We start from the raw sequence: 21,808 nt of genomic DNA on the forward strand, positions 1-21,808 counted from the left end.
GGAAAACTGTCTGGACTGCTGGGCTCAGTGGGTAGCAACTGATCCTTGATAATCTGGCTGAAGGCTTACAACAAGCTGAATTCTCTAGGGGGTGATACAAGGCCTACGTGGTTCATTACGGTCAGCAAGAACCTGGTCAGGATGTACCCTCAGTTTATTTTTAGATAAGACTAAGGTAAGTCACTGACATACTAAACAGTAGAGCTCCAGTTCTGAGGGCCTTTGAGAAACTTAAGGATTAGGCTGACAAAAGCCTTTAAGAAGTTCAAGGAGAAATGCACACCCCTGCGCTTAGGGCAGAATAAGCCCTTCCTTTGGTACCAGATATGAAAGATATGGACTGGGAATCAACTCTGCTGAAAAGAACCTGGGTTAATGTGAAATCCAAGTCTAATATGAGCAACAGCTTCCACCTCCAACTCGACAACTCATACGACGTCCTACATTAGGAGTATAGGCATCAAACTGAGGAGAGTTACTGATCTTCTCTGCTATGTGGTAATGAAGCCTTGCCTATACAAGAGTCCAGGCTGGTGCTTCCCCAGTCCAAGAGATATTATGAAGGTCTATCAAGATGACCAAGATCTAAATCACTTCATGCAGAGGATGAGGGAGCTGGTTCTGTACTGTCTCTTGAAGAACTTAAGGGGTCACAGAGTAGCAGCCTACAGCTACTTGAAGGAGTTTACAAATACCGTAGAACCAAACTCCCGGTAGTAGGCGATGGAGCAACAAGCAATGGCCAGAAGTGGTTTGGGAGGTCCAAGGAGGACATGATTCACTTGAAGGGCAGTTAACCCAGAGAAAAGATGCAAGTTTTATCTTAGAGTGGTTTTGAAAGCTTTTGAGACAAATCTCTAACAAATCTGATCTGCATTCAGTGGGGAGAGGCCAGACTATGTGGGATCTCTATGATCGCGTACAAATGGAAAGCCGATGACTTTCCTGGTCTGTGATCCTTCCTTATTGTGACAAGGTAGTTTTTAAATGGTCACCAAAATGTGTTTGGGCTTTATTATTGATTCAGGAATGTGCTGAAGTATATACAGGAGCAAAGATAAAAAAAACCTTTGCTATCTATTGATATCTGACAAGGAGCAGATGTTCCCTGAAAACAGTATTTAATTTAAGCTTTTATCTGTAATTTCAGCTGGCAAGCAAGCAAAGAAGCACAATGCACTCTGAAAAGCTACAGATAGCAAAGGAACTTAGTGTATTTTATGTATTAAACTTGTGAAGGTGATGAGGAGCACCCGTAGCCAGATTCCAGGAGTCTCAAAACTAAAAGCTGTGGGTGCAGCATCTGGGGTCACCACTCTGTTTTCTCTGAATCATATTAGCCTACTCCGTTTACAAAAGAAGAACGACGTCAGTGTGATCAGTTTTAAATGAATTATGAGCTACTCAGAGAAGGCCTCAGCAGCAATTTTTTTTTTTTGCCACTGTCCCTATCTACAGCAGACAAGTTTCTACTTCTCCACCTTTGTAGCAGTGTTTAGGTTTAGAGAAAAGCTTTAGGAGCATGAAGAATTTAGTCGGAAGAAAACATACTGACTGGCGTGGTTATTTAGTTCATTCCTAATTCTTTCCTTGCAACAGAGGGAGTTACACGAGTACAGTACGTATGCTTACGTCACATCATTATTTAGAGTCCAGCACCCACAGCACACAGCTGATGTACTGCAAATGGCAAGCTTACTTCCAGCTCTAGCAACTAGCACTGCCTCTCCGTAAGTCCTCCCCTGCTCCAGGCCGCGGTCCGCCTTTGAGGGCAAGCCCTGCCACCAGGCTCCCAAGCTGCGGCGGCGCCGCAGTGTCACGGCGGGAGGCCGGGCCGGGAGGAGGAGGAGGAGGAGGAGGAGGAGGAGGAAGAGGGGGAGGGGAAGCGGGCGGTGGCTGCCGGTAGCGCATGGCGGCGGGGCCCGGCGGGGGCGGCATGCTGCCCTTCCTGCGGCTGCTGGGGCAGCTCAAGGTGGGCGTGCGGCCGCGGGGAGCGGGGTACGGGGTGCGGGGCCGCCGTGGGGACTCGCTGGGAGTCGGGCTCGTCGGGCCGGGCCCACGCGGGGCCTTAGCAGTGCGGAACACGGGCCTGCCTCTGGGGCCTGGGGGCCCGGTGTGCGTGGGCACGAGGCGTGGGCGCCTGCCCGGGGATGGAGAGCGGCTGCGGCCGCCGCTTTGCGGGAGCATTGAGATGTGTGAGCAGAGGGTCTGCTGGCGCCTCTAAAGAGGGATGCTTCCGAAGCTAAGGTTGCGACATCTGAGTGATTGCCTTGCTGTCTTCATCCAGAGGGTACCGCGGACGGGATGGGTGTACAGGAACGTGGCGAAGCCAGAGAGCGTGGCAGATCATATGTACAGGATGGCAATGATGGCCTTGGTGACCGAAGACAAAAGCCTTAACAAGGACAGGTGAGATTGCCTGAGGTTATCGTGACCGCCTGAGCTGTGCTCAGCGCTTGGAACAATTCTCACACTGAGGAAGAGTGTTTGGGGCACATTAAAGGTGTTCAGAATGCTTTCTTCACATCTTTTTGGAAAAACTTATAAAAGAGCTATAATGCTCTGGCACTGGCTGCCCAGGGTGGTGGTGGTGGAGTCACTGTCCCTGGAGGTACACAGGAGCTGCTTGGATGTGGCACAGGGGGATATGGTTAGTGGGTATGGTGAGGATGGCTTGGTGGTTGGACTGGATGATCTTAGTGCTCTTTTCCATCTTAATGGTTCTATGATTTTTTTCCCTCCATTTTCTGAGCAGGTTGTTGTTTTACCAGTAGGGGTGAAGGAGACAAAAGCTTATTGCTACTGAAATCAAAGTGCTGCATCTCTGTACTGGCTGCCTCTCAAGCCACAAGAAAGCAGGCTGAAGGCATTCGGTTAAAAGCACTTTGATGCAATAGTCAGCAGAGGCAAAGACATAACACTGTGTGAATTTGGACAGACTGAGTTAGCACTCAGTAGCAATCAGGATTCTCTGCAATAATGCAGTGTAGAAGAGAGAGTGTCATCAGTACTGATTTAGTGGTTGGTATAGGATCATGTTTGGTGTGTCACTTCACAAGCTGATGAAAATAGAAGGGACTTTTTGAGTATTTTGTTATGTACTGACATAGCTATTTAGCTGTGAGCTTGTTTTGTCACTATAGTTGCCTTCGTATGCTTGGCTTTGAGAGATGTGGTGGCAAAGTACCTTACTTCTGTATGGTATGCTCTTGTACATGCTACATTTATACATAGATCTCTATATACAAGTAGCAGTAGCTACAAATTTGAATTTAAAGCACGTCTAAGTGTGATCCACTTCCTTCAGCAAAATACTATGAAAAATACTACGTAAAATTAAAAAGAATATATATATGTGAAGGAATAAGTTGTGCATCCTCTTAACTTTATGAATAAGAACACATAATCTATAATTCTGAAAAACTAATTATTCTGTTACTGCTTCTTGTCAGATGCATACGATTAGCTTTGGTTCATGATATGGCTGAATGCATTGTTGGAGACATTGCTCCTGCAGACAACATTTCGAAAGAAGAGAAACACAGGAGAGAAGAGGTATGGACAACAGCTGTGAAACCATATCTGCAAAGCCTTTGGCATGTTTTAAATGAACTGGTGGTAATGAAGAGAGCCTCTAAGCAACCTGTTGCTGTCACTGACATTGTACAAGTATGCTATAACAACCAAATTTTTCAACACTTTTTTAATGTGTAACCTCCTGAGGAGGAAAACTTTTGAAGTAATCGTAATTGTAGTCACTTATTTCTGCCCTGGCTGGATTTTTGGTAGCCTGAGTTTGCTCTTTTGACCAGCCTTGAGACCTTGTACATATCCATACCTTTGGCCTGACATTTCTCATCTATTTTAAGAAAATGCAAATTATTCCTTCAGTCACAGCTAGAGGGCAGCATGATGCTTTGGAATTACCTTTTTGTATTCTGTTAATGCTTCAAAAAGTGTAAAAAATGTTGCAGTGATTTTTTTTTCCTCACTTTTATGCATACCTGCTTAAAACTTGGGCATTATGACTAATTGCAAGAGTAAGCTTTTTGCTAAGGAAGTGGAACTTAAAGATCAAAGCAGTATTCAGCATTCTTGAAGTACTGTCTTAACAGCCTGCAGTTTTGGTATTTCTTTTTTGCAGTGTACTTTATGTAGTGCGTTCTTACTCTGAACAAAAAAAAAATCCTTTCACCTCTAAAGATTGCTTCATCACCCATGATCAGATGTCAAATTTGCATAGAGGGAATTCTCATTTGTATTTAGGCAAGAAAAAAATGATTTGATGCCTAAATTTGTTTCTTTTTTTTTTTCTTCAGTATTTGCATCTGCTCAATACTTTTCTGTTGACTCTGGTAAACAGGATGAGGCATTAAGCAGAGCTGAATTATCAATACACTGTTGCTGTTGAGTGCTCTTTGCTCTGCTGGTTCTGAAGTTGGTCTGCTTGCCCACTGATTTAGTTCATTAAGTGTTAGGTATCACAGTGATGGGGAACAGCTGATTCAGCTCAGCCATATTGTGAGCTGCATCTTGTGTTTCAAGTGGAGGAACAGACATGGTATAAAGCCTTTGTCTTTGCCTGTAATGTTGATTGTTGCAGCAGAAGCCCTAAGTGTTACTAGGAATATAGCTGAGAGAACACAAAGAGCATGCTGAACAATTTCTGTTTACTGATTATACCATCGGTTTGATACTGTGTTAAACCTTCTACCATGATTTTTATTGTTGAACAGATGGTATCTCAGTCTGGCAGTGCTGTGCTTTATTGCTGCAGAGCATTAGACGGGTTATGAAAAGGCTTACGTTGTATCAGCTATCTGACAGTAGTTAGCTGTCCTCAGCCTTACTAGCTGTGAGTTTGGAGTTTGGGAGAGAGCAAAGAAGATGATAAAGAGCCTGGAGCATCTCTTCTATTAGGAAAAGCTGAGAGACCTGTGTACAGCTTAGAGAGAAGACTGAGAGAGAACCTGATCTAATAAATTTCTAAAGTGGGGGTGGCAATTGGATGAGGCCAGGTTCTTTCCAGTGGTATGTCGTGATAGGACAAGGAGCAGTGTCCAAAAACTGGAACATAGGAAGTTCCACACAAATATGTGGAAGACCTTATTTCCAGTGAGGGTGGCAGCACTGGAAGAGGCTGCCTAGGGAGGTTGTAGAGTCTCCTTCTTTGGAGATATTCAAGACCTATCTGGATGCCTACCTGTGCAACCTACCTGTGCTTTAGCAAAGAGTTTGGACTCGATGATCTCTAGAAGTCCCTTCCAACCCCTGTGATTCTGTTGTTTGTCAGGGCTAGGAGTCTGAATTTTGAAACTGTCTTAATGAACTGTGCCTATAACTTAGTTCAAGTGTTGTCTCTACATGTTAAATCAGGAAGGCAGAGCTGATAATCAGTGGCATGTCTTGGTACGTGACTTACCTATTCTGTTCTGGGCTTCTTTAAGATACTGAATGAGCATATAGGTTGTTTTGCTTTTAGATTCACTTAAGCAGTCTCAGAAAAGGTCCTATACCAAGTGGTCCTGCTGTTCTTCTGGTGGCTTTCATGTTCCTACTCACATTTAAGTATATTAAATAGTGTATGTTTCTACAAACTCAGTAACAAGTAATTAATTCTTCAAAACAGAAGATGAAAATGTACTCTGGCTTCTATTTTTCAGGCTGCTATGCGACAACTGACCCAGCTTTTGTCAGAGGACCTCCAAAAAGAAATTTATGAACTCTGGGAGGTAAGTTTCTTTCAATTCTTTGCTAAAGTTGAGCCTCTTTCTGTTTACTTATGAAACCGTGTCATCTATTCTTTGATCTCGAGGAAGGTAGATAGATTTGCTTTAGAACTGAAGCTGACAGTATGAATCAAGGTCACCTATGAATTTCTTCTTAAAAGGAACTCCAAACTTCAGTGGAGGTTTTTGCCTCTCAGAGTTCCCAGTGAAGCCTGGTCTGTACAACTGAAGGAAGGTTTTATGTTCTGCATCCAGCATTCTTGGATAAAAATCTTTTCTTTCTTTTTCTGTCTGTCTGTCTGTCTTTCCTTTTTTTTATTTTTAATTTTTACAACACACTAAGCCAGTTGTTGACATTGGGCTGTTTTCAGCCCATAGTCTTTTAATACAGGGAAAGCCAGTGGTTATTGACTGTCGTGGAGAACTTTCTGATTTTTATGCAAGTAGTAATTTATGTAGCTTCCTTTTTTTTTTTTTTTTTTACTGGGCAGTCCATTAAACTATAATATTCAGAACTTAACTTCTAATTTAAACTTAAAGTACAGACAAAAGAACAGTGTTGCAGAGTTAGGTCTCTTAGCTTCCGTAACCTGAAACTGTATTTCATGGTGTCACTCTTACTTGTCCACTTGGACTGTATTTAAGTTCCAGGTATCAGCAGCCAGTTTCTGCACTTGGTTCTAGCCCTGTTTGCTTTGTTCTGTTCTTCCTATAGGTAAGATGGGCAGTGGGGTTGCATCATCAGTGCTATCTTTCAAGGTAGAAGGTATAAATCAGCGCAGCCAGATCTAGAAAATAAATTGTGTGTATTTATTTAGTAAACACCTCTTCCTTCTTCTTTCGTGAGGTGTTGTATTGTGACAGATAAGCTTAGTCTTACAGAATTTCTTCTGCCTGTTTTTCATAAGCTTTAGGTTTTTGATTGTATAGGAGCTGTTTCAGTATGCAGTCAGTTCTTCAGCCTTTTAGCTTTCTACCATTCGTGGTAGCCATAATTTAACATACACATGCTTTTGATCTTTTGTTCTCTACCTTCAGGATAATTTATTGGTGTTTTGTCTCCAATGTAACTTACATAACAGTGAGGGTAACCTAGAGGGACTGCATGTGCATATTAGATTTTTAGTCTTATTTTAAGTAGAACGGAATAGAAAATAAGAAGCCTGTGATATGCTGCTTTTAGCTAACAAGGGCTTTTTATTTTTTTTTTATTTTTTAAGTGAGTGAAGAAAGCTACAGCCCAGAGCTGAACAGTGGCTGGGAGAAGATCTGCTGAGACTCTTATCCCATGCTCTTCTGCACTGCTCAGCCCTCGGCTCTTCCCCTACTACTCTTAAGCTGTTGGCAGTCCTCAAGTCTGTAGGGTGGTGAGGAAAGCAGCAAAGAGATGCCTGTGGTGTCTTTTCAGTTCTTGATTGAATTCAGAATGTGTTTGAAAAAACATTGAAGTAAATGAGTTGGTATGCTTAGATCTGCCCTGCTCTTTTTATTTTCGTGTTTGAAGGGCCTGTTACTCTTTTCCAAAGTATGCTATTATTTCACATTCTTGAACACCTGAGGGAAGGAAAAAGTAAGTGTTTATTTAAGCACTATGCACAGTTGCATGTATAATAGATGAAGTTTCTTGAGGTCAATGTAAGCTGAGGTATGAATAAGACCTGGTGGGCTGCGTGACACAGTGATCAGTAGAAGGTTATGCTCCCAGATAATTGCTGGGGGTGGGACAGAGCTTTGCAAGCAGTGATATTTCTCTTTCTCCTCAAGTTGTCTTTTGTAATGATGCCAAAAAAAAAATCGTTCTTTTCTGTGGCCAAAAAAACCCCAGAAGACTAGAAATAAGTTCTCCTAGGAAAATAACCTGCATTTTTAAGCAATTTAAAACACAAGGCAGAGATCAGCTTGAAAGGAGGAAAAGAAGGAAAAAATGTTCAAACAAAATTGATGATGTAAATAGTGATAAAAGTGATATTGAAAATGAAACGCATCGTTTAAGTCAAATAGAGTAGTGCATGAATCGAATATGGCTATCAGAATCTGGATTTTTGAGTTTCAAATGTAAAGTAATAAGTTTTAAAAACAAACAGGCTCCTAGCAGTACACCAGAGAAGCAAGTGACCATGTCACATACATTAACTGAGCTTGACTGCACCAGGTTCACAAACCAGGATCTTACAACTATGAATGACAGCCACACTTGTCTTTCTAAGATGCAAAATGAGGTTATTGTTAATCAGTTTATCCCTCTCTCTTGCTGTAGAAACAAAAGATTCTGCTTTAGGATGTGGACTGAATTCATATAGCAGCTTAGGATCTTTATGGCTTATCTCAAGGTGATGAAAACATCCTGCCATGTTCTTTGGTCAGTAGGAAAAACCCCTTCTGGCATTTGCACAGTTCTGGTTTGTGGACCTGCTGTGCACAGCTGGCTGTGTGCATCTGAAAGCACAGCTGGGCCTGGTGTGGGTTGGAGCTTCTGCTCTGATCATTGGTGATGGCAATGAGGAATGGGTCAGAGCTGCTGACGGTACCAAGGTTATGATAACTTGTGCAGAACAGGCTGCCCAGGGAGGTGGTGGAGTCATCACACATGTAGTTGTTCAAGAAACATGGAGATGTGATACTTAGGGACATGATTTAGCAGGCTTTATTGGTGGTCGGTAGACAGTTAGACTGGATGATCTTAGAGATCTTTTCCAACCTTAATGATTCTGTGATTCTAAGAAAGAAGCATTTTTCTGCAGTTGGCTTTGAAGCCAGGAGAAAACCAGTTGAAGAGATATCAAATTCAATGCAGCAGATTTAGAAAAGACAGGTGAATCTATCTGCAACCATCAATGGAGTAAATGACAGCAAAATTGTTCAAGTTGCCTAGAAATGAATGACTCACAAATATATACTGACAGTGAATGGAGGGAGGATAAAGATAGCAGAGAGATTAAAGGCCTTATAGTCTGGAGGGAAGGAAACCCATAAATTACTCCCTTCCCCATTTCGTAGGAGAGAGATAAAGACAACAGCTCAGACAGGTCAGACCAAAGAGATTGAGAGGAAGTGACAGGAAAAACGTGAAGAACAGCTCCTTACAAAAATACCAAGTGGTGAAGAAAAGTACAAAATAGGCCTTAGAAATAGGTAATGGTAATTCATAGCCACACACCGTGGTTAATTCATAGCCTTAGTCAGCTGTGAAAAAATCTTTATGTAGAAAATGTTCTTAAATGGAATCTGTTAATGTAGTCCTGTGTCTCATAGGGCTGTCTCCATGTCCCTGATTCAGCAAAATACTTCAGTACATATGGAAGCTGAAGTATGCAGGCAAATTCTTGTCCTTAAATCCTGATACATTTAATAGAAATATAGCGTGCATCTAAGTGTTTTCTCTGACTAGTTTTCTTAAAAGAGTGAGAGTTAATTGTTGTGAATATTGCACTAATGAAGAAAATCCTACATTGGTGAAGAGTTTCTAATATTCTATTTCAGAATAACGTTGCATTGTTGTTGTTTTTTTCCCTAATAATTTCAAATCTCTTCAGGAATATGAAAACCAGTGTACTGCAGAAGCTAAGTTTGTGAAGCAGTTGGATCAGTGTGAGATGATACTGCAGGCGCTTGAGTATGAAGAGCTGGAAAACACTCCTGGAAGACTGCAGGATTTTTATGATTCAACTGCTGGTATGGCATTGTGTGTGTGAGCTTATTGTGGTTTTCTGGTTGTGGTTGTTTTTTTTTCCCTCTGGTGCATGAACTATACAAATGGGCTTTTTTTCTGTATATAGAGCGAGTGAGGACTAGCTATTCTACTGATCACTCAAATACCCCAAGTATTTTGGGGAAAATACTGCAGTGTGCAAATACCTTGCATTATCTGTATGTATTGAACCTGAATCTCGTTTATGACCAGTTCTCTTTACATTACTTCAGTCCCAGAGAGAGACTCAGCATTTATTACACTAAAACATGTATCATTGGGGGGAGGGTGTAAAAGAGACTTCAGTCTTCCCTGGTTCTCTGAGAGGAATTGTTCCTATTTTGTTAGTGTTTCATGAACTGTGTAAGTTAGGTTTGTTATCCATACCTCAGCTGTGGTCTTGTGTGACCTCCCCATAGGAGCTGTGGGAAACATCCCAGTGAAAGTTTTAGATGCATTTGTACTGCTTTTTTATCCCACTGCTTCCCATGAAAGTTAAAAGATAGGTATAATAGCTGTCGTCATAATTTTGGCAAGGGATTTGAACGCCAGGAGAAGACTAGACTCTTAACTCATTTTGTCCTGGAAAAAGTAGAACAGAAAAGTATATGGAGAGGACCAGTGATTGCCAAAGGCAGTGACCCCAACAAGTCCCTGCGTGACTCCTCAGGGAAATAATGAGTTCTCTGGAAAATACTGTAATTTCAACATCAGGGAAGCTTCATTTTCTAAGGAGCATCTTTGTTACTTCAGTGACTTAAACTGTAAGCTTGCGTCTCAGTACAACTTAGGGAATATTCCCTAAGTAATTGGAATGGTTTTCTACAGCAGGATATGCAGCATTGGATTGTTGTGGTTGAGGTGCATCCATTTTTCTGCTCTTAAGTGTATTAACAGAGCAAAAATGTTGATATGGACATTTTTGCACAAAAAAAAACTTAGAACTAGTTGTAATAGTTATTCTGTAGTTGGAATGCGTTGGGACTAGTCTTTCTTAAAACAAGAACTTGGAATTCATTCTGAGCCTGAAGCACTGCTGACTTCTCGTTGCCAGCCTTTCACTCACCAGAAAAAATGAAGACATTTTAATTAACTTCTTCTTTCTTTCGTTTTGCAGGGAAGTTTGTTCATCCAGAAATACTGCAGCTTGTATCTCTGATTAACACAGAAAGGAATAAAAAAATAGCTGCTGCATGTCATCCCCATTCCTGAGTGGTTCCTAAACACTGTAACTACATTAAAATATTTTTGTTTTACACTGTGTGTTGTTTTCCTCTCATAACATTGCTAATTTTGCCAGTAGGTTTGGGTTTTTTAATGCCTGTGCATTCATTGCTGAAGATCTTGGGACTGCTTGCATGGGGGGAGAAATTCAGAGATTGTGTTAAGGACCAAATATTCAGAATGAAGAGTTTTGGTATTGTTTTAATCAGCTTTCATGGATGTAGTCTCACAAGAAACCTCTCCTCTGGGAAAGGTCAGGTAAGTAAGTTCAAAACTTATCTGATGGCAAACAGATCTGTTTGTGTAATGCACTGACTGGGGCAGGTATTCCTGTGTGGATTTAGGCACATCACTGTATCAGATGGGTTTGTAGCTGTTCACTGTACTACACAAAAGCCAAGACCATGTTTGTCTAAGCTTGCCAAGAGCTTCCAGAAGTGAGACATCATTTTTGTGAAGTGTGTGATCTTGAGGAAGCAATGATGGATAAAAGTATGGTTATCCAATGAATTTACATTTCAGTACGTTAATTGTTCATTCGTTGCTTTATGCAGTTGATTTGTAGTATCAAGGAGTGGGGCTGTGGTTTGTTAAGACCTGTATGCCTGATGCCTCACATGAAACTGGCAACCTTAGCAACATTACAGACATTTGTGGATGGAATCAGTAACTGAAGAATAACTGAGGTTGGGAAGGCCTTTGGAGACTGTGCAGTCTAATGCAAATGTCTGTACTACAGTGTAGAATTCACCTTCCCTTGTTCAAGCTGCTCAAGTTTCTGCTACAAATGACAGTTATTAACAGAAGTAACGATACCATAGTATGCAGCCTGATCTAGAGGGGAGGTGTCCTTCCCTATAGCAGCGGGGTTGGAACGAGGTGCTCTTTAAGGTCTCTTCCAACCCAAACCCATTCTATGATTGGATGGTTATCAGGTAAAGCTGTAGTGGTGTTAAATGCCCAAAGAAGGCAAGTGTGTGCGTTACTAACTGTTGCATCAGGCATACAGCTGGAGTTTGAGGTGATGTTCAAATTACCAGATAGATAATGAGAGTTTGCACCTGGAAAAATCACATGGTAGAGACTTGGAGCTATCTTTTTCTATCTAGCTTCAGCTTCATGTCAGATGAGGCAGCATAAAACTGAATTGTAATCCCCTTTTAAGGCAGGTAAGTTAGCTGAGTGCATGTCTTCAGGTGCTGTGACTACAGGAGATGTCCCCTTTATGCAAATCTTTGGGGGCCTGATGAGAGCTTGCAGCATGTTGTGCAGCTGGTACCTTTGGCAGAGACACAGACTGCTTCACTGAGGGGCCAGGAGCTTTTGCCTTAAGCAACCTGCACAGCTTGCAAAATCTCCAGCATCTCCACAGGCCAGAGGAAGTGCAAGATGCTTGTTCTGCTCAGGGAACCTCTCACCAGGGCAGCGGTAGTGCCTCGTGGAGGTGCTGAAAGAACAGGTATGCTTTACTGAGCAACAGGCAACTGATTAGTCATTATTGATAGTTGATTGTCACACTGCAGGAATGTACCCTACAGGGCTTTGTGCAGGGCCTTCCATTCTCCAGCATTTGTACGTACAGTCATAGTCTTCATTGGGCTGTACTGAATGCCAAGCATACAGGAGCTCCAGATGCACTGGGGAGTAGACTCGAGAACAATAGTGACTGAGCAGAAAAGTGATCTTGAAAAGGTGTTTGATGAGAACACACAGCAGGTGCTGCCTCAGCAGGAACCGTCAGTTCCTCCAACGCAGACAGAGGTTTTCCTGCCTGGCAACGCAATGCTGACGGGGTTCTGGGGACTGAGCACTGAGCCTCAGTCAGCAGTGTAGTGCTGCAGGAAAGGGAATTATTACCCTGGGAAATAGACATAGCTTGAGTGTGCCATGTCAGATTTTGTCTTGCTTAAATACATCTAACGTGTACTTTAGGTAAAATTACATTCCCTTTTATTCAATGTTCTGTTTGGGGCACTGCATTTTAATAGAAATAGGAATTAGTGGGAAAGAGGCTGGACAAGAACATACAATCCAAAGCTTGAGCCATGATGATGGCTTGGAAGAAAGGTAAAAAAAAAAACAGCCAGAGTCTTCAGAATTCCTAATACAGTATTCAGTGTTCTGTTCATGCACAGGAAACGTGTGCTACATCCAGAGTGTGACTGGAGAGAGGAAGTCACCTCCTCCCAAGTCGTTCTCTGAAGGAGAAAAATGATATGAGCAGATCCAAACAGCAAAGTGTTCAAAACCTGGGCCACAGCTTTCCATGGGGAATTTCAGATCTGGAAGGGAGCAAACAGATTTTAAAATCTAGAGAAATGGCAGATGATAGACTCACTGACAGCATACCTCAATACCCTCCTGTGACTCCAGGGATACGCAGTATTGCTGGTGAATAAAGGGAATTAAAGAGAAAACACCACAGAGTAAAAGAGTAAGAGAGATTTATTCTTAATAAGAATAGCAATAACTTCATTTACACAAACTAAATGGCCATTAATATTTTTATTTAAATAAATTCATGTCTATGCACAAAACTACTGCAAAATAAGCTAGCAACTTGTCACAGGATAATTGTACTAGAAACCTAATTCAATTTGCTCCCATGCTAAAAATCATATTAAAAAGGCGTTTGAGATAAACGCCCAAGTTCATAATGTTCTACCAGACAGAAGTTAAACGATTTCTAACTTTGTCAAAACTATAACAAAAGCCACATTGAAAAAAAAATCACTTAAAGCCAAGTTTCCTCACAAGATTTTAAGCAGTCTGTAGCATCAAACTCACTAACGCTGATCTGAAGCTTTGGCTTAAGCTCAAAACAAGCATCCATTTTGAAAGTAGCCAGACTGTTTTCCATTTTGTTTATCCTTTAGATGAAGTTGTGCTCATCTCAGTCTGGTGAACTGAGCAATGCAACACGCAGACTGACAAGTGATCATTAAGACAGCAAGATACTGCCATGAGTGCGCTGCTCTTTTCTCGAATAAATGTTAAGAAGATGCAAGAAAACATGCTGAATCGAAGCTCAGAGAGATGACTGGCTCTCGATGATTAAGTAAGGTACAGGGCCCCAGAACAAAAGTCAACATTTGGAACAAGAAGCACCTACTCGTGTGTAGCATAAGAAATGAGATTCAAGCTAAGCAGCTCTGAAATGTGTACTGAGCTCTCTAACCTATGGCACATCTTTAATCAATTGTTGGAATTGTATTCTTTCGCATAAGGCTCTATCTTGACTGACGCTCATACTGTTCAGTCATAAATAATTTACCTTCCCTTCTTTTTGAAGGGAAGATATGGAGGCAATCTTTATTGGAGGTTCCCCCCCATGCTCCACTTCCCTTTTTAATTAGCTTATGCTGTTGAATCTTATCAAACCACAGAGAGCAAGCCATGGAACGTATTTTTAAACTGAAGCTGTTCCAGCTACAACGATCAGCTTAAATCAGCAGCCATGATCTGCTTAGTTTCTATATGAATAACCGAGTGTCTTTTCCTAACCTCATTAACTCTGCTGACTAACTGGAGGGCAATGCCATGCTGTATCTGTGAAGGAGAAAAAAGCTTTTCCTAGGTGACAATAAGTTGTTCTAATTTCACTAGGAAATAAATCATGTACAGACACTCTTGACTGAAGGGCACCTGGTATGGCTGGTAGACAGCTGGTGCATGGACTATTGCTGGCAGCAGTAATCTCGAGGTCCATCTGTCTGCTGTGGCACTGAGAGGAGCTGGAAACCAATGGATAGAAAACTTTAAACTGAAAGAAGTAAGAGAGACTGGGGCGATTTCTGGAGGGAAGTTAGGTGAAAATGAAAATTATTTTGGTCACAACGTTACAGAATGTAGAGTGCTATGACTCATTTACTGGCACGTGGTTCCTATAGCATACAAAATACCTGATGATAAAATGGCATATCCAAAACGCAAATACAGAGGGGAAACTTCTCCAGCACGAGGCCAGGGAGGCAATTTTCCAAAACCCACAAAACTTCATTACACATGTTGAGGGAGGTTTAGAAACCATGGTCTGGGCAAGTCTCTGAGCGAGGCCTTCAGCTTAGCTTAACACTGAAGCTCTTCTTCACTCTCAGGAAGTCGGGTGCCAGCCAGAGAGCTCTGGGCGCTGGCATGGGCTGTGGAGCTGAGAACTTCTTCAAAACTGCCCCCAGTGTGGCTTGTCCCACCAACCTTGGTCTGAAACAAGGCAAAGAAAGAGAACAGCAAGTTCCTCTACTCACACTGTAGCAAGTCCCATTTGTGTTCCATCCCATGGCCACAGAGAGCCAAGATCTGTTCAAAGCAGGCAGAGCGTGGTGGTGCTGTTTGTTTTTGACCATCAAAACCTACACAAAACATCAAATAAAGCATCCCCTTCTCCAGTTTATAAACTTCTCCATCAGAATCATCAACCTGCCTGTGGAATTCAAAATAAACTCAAAGGAACAGACTCTAGACAGACTCCAGTTAGGATCATATATCCTGTCAGTGAACTTAGTGTGGTTCATTACATGAGCACCTCATGCTTGTTTCTGTTTTTCCAGTTCTACACAAACTGATGGGCACTGAAAGGAGCTGGTGTTTTTGCCAAAGTGGCCCATCCCCCAGCAACAGTAACATAGCTTCTCTACAGACATATGAACGTTGGGGTGACTTTGGAACACAGAAGGAATTTTGTAACCAAGTGACCAGACCAACAACTTGCCTCCCTTACAATACCTGCAGGTACCTAGTACTGATATGTAAAACTGCCCACAGCATTTTCCTAGGAGAAAAAAAAACCTAATTACAGTAATGAAACTGCTTACAAGTCATCTACTTTCAAAAAGCTACAGTTCGCTGAGTTTGTAAATGTAAGTACTAAAAAGCAGTATCACTTATAGTCCGGAATAGAGTTTTCCTAATCAAGGAAAAAAGCTGTATCTAAAGATTTGGAAATGGCTAAGACCGTAAGAGGAGACAAAGCTGATTTGATAGGGTAGTCTTGCTAGGAAAAGATTCTTTTGTGGCTTGCCTTGCTGATACGCCTGCTTTAAGCTGATTCAAGTCCGAAAATAGGGCAAAACTTTTTTACTCCATCCCTGAACTGCAAGAGGAATTAAAGAAAAGCTGGTATTTTTACAGCCTGCCAGTCACCAAATGCTTAGGAAGATTATTTTAATCAAATGAACACTGTGTCCTAAGTTTCTAAAGGGTTAATCCTATACAATCCTTTGTTTCATCAGCAAGCACAGGAAGGCAAGGAACTTGGCTTGCTTGAAATTTCAATAAAACAAGGTAGTAGAATGCTGGATGTGTGCTCTGACAGTTTGAGTCACACTTACTAAAGTTCCTATCTCAGGATAAAAGTCTGTATCCATTCTGAAAGTCAATAGAGCCTACTAGAAGATAGCAGTTTATCACTAGTTTTTGCAAGTAACAGTACTATATATATATATAATTAATTATATATTATTTGCTGGTTGGTCCAGAACTTGCAAGGAAAAGGCAGCAGCTACCTAGTAAAGCTATTATTAAGCTTTCACAACAAAACCTGTGACTTTTTCCGGATTACAAAAGTCTCTACAAGAAGAACACTTGATTAAAACTGATCAGAGTGACTGTAAGGGAGAAACTGCTGCTGCACTATTTCAAATGATTTGGATAAGCTGCATCTTAACTGAAGCTCATAAAAATCATATCCATAAATGCAGTTCCATTTTCTGTCTGTTTATCTGCCTACTCTTCCATAAGAAAACAAGAATGATGCAAGTCACTTTACTAAATGCTACTGCCAAGGTCTCTGGTAATTGAATACAGGGAACAGTTGAGCCACATTCTCATTTTCAGAAGAGTTTAAGAGATAGGATCTGCGTGCCTGACAATCTTCATGAGAAGATGAACTAATACATTTCCCTTAGAAAGCTGCTAACCAAAATTCAACCTCAAGAGCAAACAAAATCTAATTTACAATTTGACTCTGAAATGAATGAAATCTGAAAATCAGTTTTCTGTGGCTATAGAACACTCCAGGACCACTGATTCTGTACCTAATACAAAAAATAAGTAAATAAATGAGAAAATCTAATGCTGCTGCTATTTTTTGGTCAGAAGCATCTCAGGGAAATTCTTTACCGGTATTTTCAGGTCAGAACAGATCCCCAGAATCAAAGGGACAGCCTATACTTCTCCTCCAGTAGGCCTTCCTAATCTTGCAAGACTCAAAAGAGTCAAGGAAAAGGAAGAACTATGCTGAGACATTCCCAGCTGCCCTCAGCCAGTGTTAGCGACACTCTAGGGCTACAACTGCAGCTCCTTTCCTACATTTGCACAAAGAAATTACAGAGAGAAAGAGAATACAGACAAAATATGTCAGAAAATGTCAGAGTAAACCAACCTGGACAAGTAACATTGCACGGGATGTGGACGCTGACTTTTGACTCTACTTTTTGTCTTGGCAAAAAGGCTTTAAAGCTGTCCCTCTCAGGTTGGCCGTAGCTGTAGGACAAATGATTTCATGGAGACTACAGGAGGCCAAAAGCAAGGCTGGGAGCTAGACATACTGATGAGACTAAAAGCCCCATGAGTAGCTTTAATGACTGAATTACTAAGTAGATTCAAAAAGCACTGTGCTTCTCCCATGTGGTTTCTTCTATCTATTGAGTGGTGGGAAATAAAAAGATGAATAAATTCATTTCAGATCTCAGATGTTCCAAGGACTATTTATATAAATAGGCAGAAGTAGAAGGAACATGGAAACATAAGCAAGTAAAACACTCGACAACAACAAGCAGGAATTCAGACCTTTCAAGCTATGGCATCCCACTGCAGGAACAATTTCTCTGATGGAGGTGTTGAGCATAAAAAGTATTTGCAGCTAAGGTGAAAGAACAAACAGGTGTACAAAGCACTGAGCTGAGGCCCTAGAAGTCAGCGTTCTTTTCTAGCTCTGCCACTAGACTTACTTGGGATGCTGCCTCCCACCTGTGAAAACTTCCATCCCTGACAAGGTGTAATGGACATGACATCACTACCTACACTACCATAACTTAAAGCTGTCAGAGTAGCCTCTCTCTAAATAAACATAAACATGTAAAAGCTGAAAACGATAGTTCAGCATCCTTTGATGCACAAGCTGATTTAGAAACATGAAAATAAATAATTCTCCCTACTGTTCCATAATTTTCCAGACACTGCCTGGAAATTTTACCTGCTGTATGATTTCATAGTGGTATGGAGGAAAAAAAATACGAACAACAACAAAAAAAAAAAAAGACAGACCTTCCTCATGCAACTGCTGCTTCAGTTCTATTGGTAATCTGCATTTTATGTAACAAGGAATGCCTACCCCAAGAGGAACGACACCTTCTTGCACCTGAATGTTTTATAAGTCTTAATGCTCATCAACATTAATCCATATAGTCAGTTCCATCTAAAAAAAGGGAATAAATTTGGCCCTTGCCCACTAATGAACTGCACTCAGAACATGCTGGAATCTTTCTATAGCAGCAAAATACCATTTTATGGGCACACTTTGTCAGATGATTAAGAACCATCCAAAGACCAAACCTCTTGTTCTCACTTTTCAGGCTGAAAAAATTAGCTCACTGCAAATTTGCCATTCACTCTCCTGCCTTAACAAGCATTATTAGTGGTGACTGGTAACTTTGTCATCAGATCACCTAATAGCAAATGTATTAATATAGTTTTGAAATTTTAAATTCAGACAAAACATTGTAATTAAAGAGGAAATGAGAACAGCATTAAGGAAAGACTTTTATCATTAAGAGCCATGCAGGTGGGGGGACTTCAACCAGTTACATGGCAGCTCTCACCAGCTGAGCACAAAGCACAAGGCAAGTAGGCCTCTAGTGCTGAAAGGACTTGAATTTACTATGTAGGCAAAAAGCTGTGATCGTCTGGCAGGGCACAGCACAAAGTTCTTAAGACCTTTCCAAATCTGACCTTGTGTCTCCACATGACTCTGCCTCATGCAGCATAATCACATGGTTACACCTGACACATCACTACTTTCTATTTGGGTACAACCATATTTTTGGCATTTTTGAGACCACTTGTTTACTTTGGCAGACAATGATCAGTTTTTCATACAAATGATAGAGATGTCTTTAAGTGTGATAGATACACTTCAAGTGCAGCCATGTAACTCAGCTTCTGAACATTACCTTAAGGCTTGTGACAGTGGTGTCAACCTTCTCTTCAAATGATTTGAAAGTGGGAGAATTCCTAAGAGAAAAAGAAAGTTGAAGGAAGGAGAGTCAGTTGTGAAGTTCCACCACTAAGTTTGCAATTTCATTAATTTTCACCTGGCAACAATGTCAGAAAAGAGTGAAGACTGTCTGGTGTAACAGGGCTTTAGAATGGTAGGGTATGAACGGTCACTTGCACTAATATCAATCAAATCCAATTAAGGTAATCAGATGAGTACTTTTTTAGCCACCAACTTGCAAAAGCTGACCCTCCCTAGTAAACCAGTGACTGGTTTGACTGTTTTCTGAATCATTATGTTCTAAAGTGAGAGTATGGATCCTAACCAAGACCCATACACAAGGTGCCCTTTAGTTGCTTAGAAAGACGTCTCTTTTCCCCTCTTTCCAGCAGCTTCCCCACTGCTGAAAAAAAATATATATATATATCTCCCACGTGGAAATACATGCTAGAACTAAACAAGCTGAAGTACAAAAGCTTGTCTCCTCCTCTAGTGGTTCAGCCAGCACAAAAGACTTGGACAAATCAACACTGGGTAAAGGGAGTTTGAAGTCTAATATTCCCTTCTGCTTTTCTGCTCCTTGCTTGACAACAGAGAGCTCAATTATAGCATGCTTTGTGCTTCATTATTAGTGAAGAGTCTGCACTGTTTTCCAGCAGGGTTCCTCTTGTTTAGTGAAGGGAGTACAAAACAAAGAGGTAATAGGAACTCCCTAAGCCCGGTACAGTATAATGAAGCAGTTACTTAATGATTTAGTTCTTAGGGTTTTTTCACCTATTGTGGTATACCGAATTTTCCCCACATGCTTGGTAGGGAGCAGCAATATTAATATATTTGGAAACTGAGAGGGTAAAAAGAAGGGTAGATCCTAATTTTACTGAAAACATTAAGAGCTTGACTTCAAGAGACATTGATATTTGGCAACAGCCAAGTAAAGCATGATTACAGCCATTCAAATACTAAAGCACTCATATAAAATCCCTGCATAGGTGCATTATCCAAGGGAGTGGAAAGTATTTCTGACATTAATGGGCTTTGGATGATGTTCTGGAGGCAGCAAAGCAAATGATTCCCAGGTTCAGTAATACAAATCTGATAACACTCAACCACCCAAATACATTTCAGAACTGCTTCCTCTACTCAAAAGACTGAACTAGAGGTTAAAGAGTTAATGCAATTAAAAGAAAAAAGAAAACAACGAACAACAAAACCACAGATGGACAGTTCTGTGGCCCTTATCTACATAAATAAACTTAATTGATTGATCTGACTAAAAAACGCAGGATTAGGATCAAAGTATGCAAATCCCACCTCATTACAACATTGAAGATCAACATAGAAAGTACAATACGGGCAGCGTATTACCTCATTGCAGGCATGCTTATGGAATGGCGAATAGAGTAGCTGTGGGGTGAAAGCAAAAGATAAGAAAAAAAGCTGTAAAATTCTGTTTGCAACATGATTATAACACACCATTTTTCTTTCTTGAATGCATATTTATAGTGCAAGATAATTTAAGAGTAATGATATTCCACTCCTGACGGCAACAGCTTGTCAAATTCATCTGAAATCCAGTTCACTTTTGACACTGAAGATCTTACCACCTCACTCTCATGTCAGCTGATCAGTAAGTGCATAAGGCTCAAAGAATGATGCAGAAAAGTCCCTGGCAATATGATTTAAAGGACACAGAACCCTGCTATCTACATAGACCTGAAACATGACAGATGAACAGAAAGCATCTTTATATTCCTCAGTCACAGACAAGAAGCTCTGTGTTGGGTGAATACATGACACCTCAGGTTTGTGAGCCTGAACAGAGCTTGTCCAAAGCAGCAGGTAAGCAGGCAGCTGACTAGAGCTGCCTACCTTTGCTGTCCCTATTTCTCTGAGACACTTCACCCTTTCCTTTACATCTCAGCATCATCATGTGCAGAAAGCACCACATTCCAAAGCTCCCATACCAATTCTACATGCCACTGTTTCTTCTTCCTTCCTCAGACTTCCCAACAGCACATGTATTGGAAGGTTGGAAGGCAGAGGATGGATTCTCCACAACATTCAAAGATGCTTTTCTGCACCACTATCCCTGTAGCTGGCTGCCCTTCCTAACCACTTGAGTTAACTAGCTGCATTCTCCCAACTGGGTCACCAAGGTCAGCTCTGCTGTTACAACATCTGCTGGGAAGCATCAACACTGTTTTGAATATTCTTTATTTGAAATACAAGAACTATCCAAAATTATATCTGTATCTGAACATTATGACTAGGTTGTGCACGGCAAAAGTATGCATTGTTTCAAAAATCAATGTATGGCTACTCTCAATGTATGGCTGAAGCTTAGTCTGACTGAAAAGAGTAAGAGCCTTAAGGGACACCAATATTTGCCTGCAATCAAGTAAAGCATGATTATAGCATTAAAAAAAAAAAAAAGAAGAGAGGTCTCATACATGTAAACAGCATACTTTTTCTAAACTATACAAATTCAGAGATACACTGTTGTCTATAAATACAGAAAAGATTTTTCTTCCTCCAGCTTCAAGAATAAGGTGGGGGGAAGGACTGTTTGGCAAGAAGGGAGGACAGTGAGAATTACGTAAAGCATTTCTGCTGTAAATATTTCAAGGCTTTGCTCAAATCAGATAGACAAGAACTGACAGCAGATAATACAGAGGTTTCACATTCAATTTTTCACATAATTTTTCAGGTTTATGAAAGATTGGCCCAACATTTCAGGAGCATAACTCTTTAACAACTCTAGTTAATTGAAACAAGCCTGTTTGCCACGTTAGCCTTGTGACAAATGAGAAGCAGGCAGAAAATAAGCATGTTGAAGTATTTCAGCATAGATTGCTCCTCTTCTAGTAGCAAAACTTTTCAGAGCTCAGAATAAGAAGATTACATTGCACCAAATTAAATTTGCGCAGCTGAGAGATAGCACGTGGAAGACAATCT

The 21,808-nt window shown here is 41.0% G+C and overlaps 2 protein-coding genes across 4 annotated transcripts in view; one reads left to right on the forward strand and one right to left on the reverse strand.

Annotated features, from left to right (window-relative positions):
• Positions 1-21,808, reverse strand: part of TPD52L1 (TPD52 like 1) — a 327,044-nt gene that overhangs the window by 265,286 nt on the left and 39,950 nt on the right. For 2 of the 3 annotated variants that reach the window (XM_065734320.1, XM_065734312.1), the window contains 3 exons: positions 20,219-20,257; positions 18,810-18,870; positions 13,069-14,841 (listed from right to left, as the gene is read on the reverse strand). In XM_065734320.1, coding sequence (XP_065590392.1) covers positions 14,710-14,841; positions 18,810-18,870; positions 20,219-20,257 — 232 coding nt within the window. In that variant the 3' untranslated portion in view covers positions 13,069-14,709. Of the gene's footprint in view, positions 1-13,068; positions 14,842-18,809; positions 18,871-20,218; positions 20,258-21,808 lie in introns of those variants that run through there. The other variant, XR_010622068.1, reaches the window with a different exon arrangement.
• On the forward strand, positions 1,884-10,673 carry HDDC2 (HD domain containing 2). Its single transcript, XM_065734329.1, has 6 exons — positions 1,884-1,972; positions 2,288-2,409; positions 3,453-3,555; positions 5,664-5,732; positions 9,263-9,401; positions 10,535-10,673. Exons 1-6 carry the CDS (start codon positions 1,910-1,912, stop codon positions 10,627-10,629), a joined length of 591 nt encoding a protein of 196 aa, XP_065590401.1. The 5' UTR covers positions 1,884-1,909; the 3' UTR covers positions 10,630-10,673.

This window comes from Cyrtonyx montezumae, unplaced genomic scaffold, assembly GCF_038088225.1.
Source record: "Cyrtonyx montezumae isolate F1298 unplaced genomic scaffold, pur_monq_1.0 scaffold_0, whole genome shotgun sequence".
Taxonomy (NCBI): Eukaryota; Metazoa; Chordata; class Aves; order Galliformes; family Odontophoridae; genus Cyrtonyx; species Cyrtonyx montezumae.

What these genes read in the sequence shown, in the direction of transcription:
- HDDC2 (XM_065734329.1), top strand. Translation starts at nt 1,910, where the DNA reads ATGGCGGCGGGGCCCGGCGGGGGCGGCATGCTGCCCTTCCTGCGGCTG. An exon ending in GGCTGCTGGGGCAGCTCAAG is followed by an intron (nt 1,973 to 2,287) that starts GTGGGCGTGCGG and finishes GTCTTCATCCAG; the next exon opens with AGGGTACCGCGGACGGGATG. An exon ending in AGAAACACAGGAGAGAAGAG is followed by an intron (nt 3,556 to 5,663) that starts GTATGGACAACA and finishes TCTATTTTTCAG; the next exon opens with GCTGCTATGCGACAACTGAC.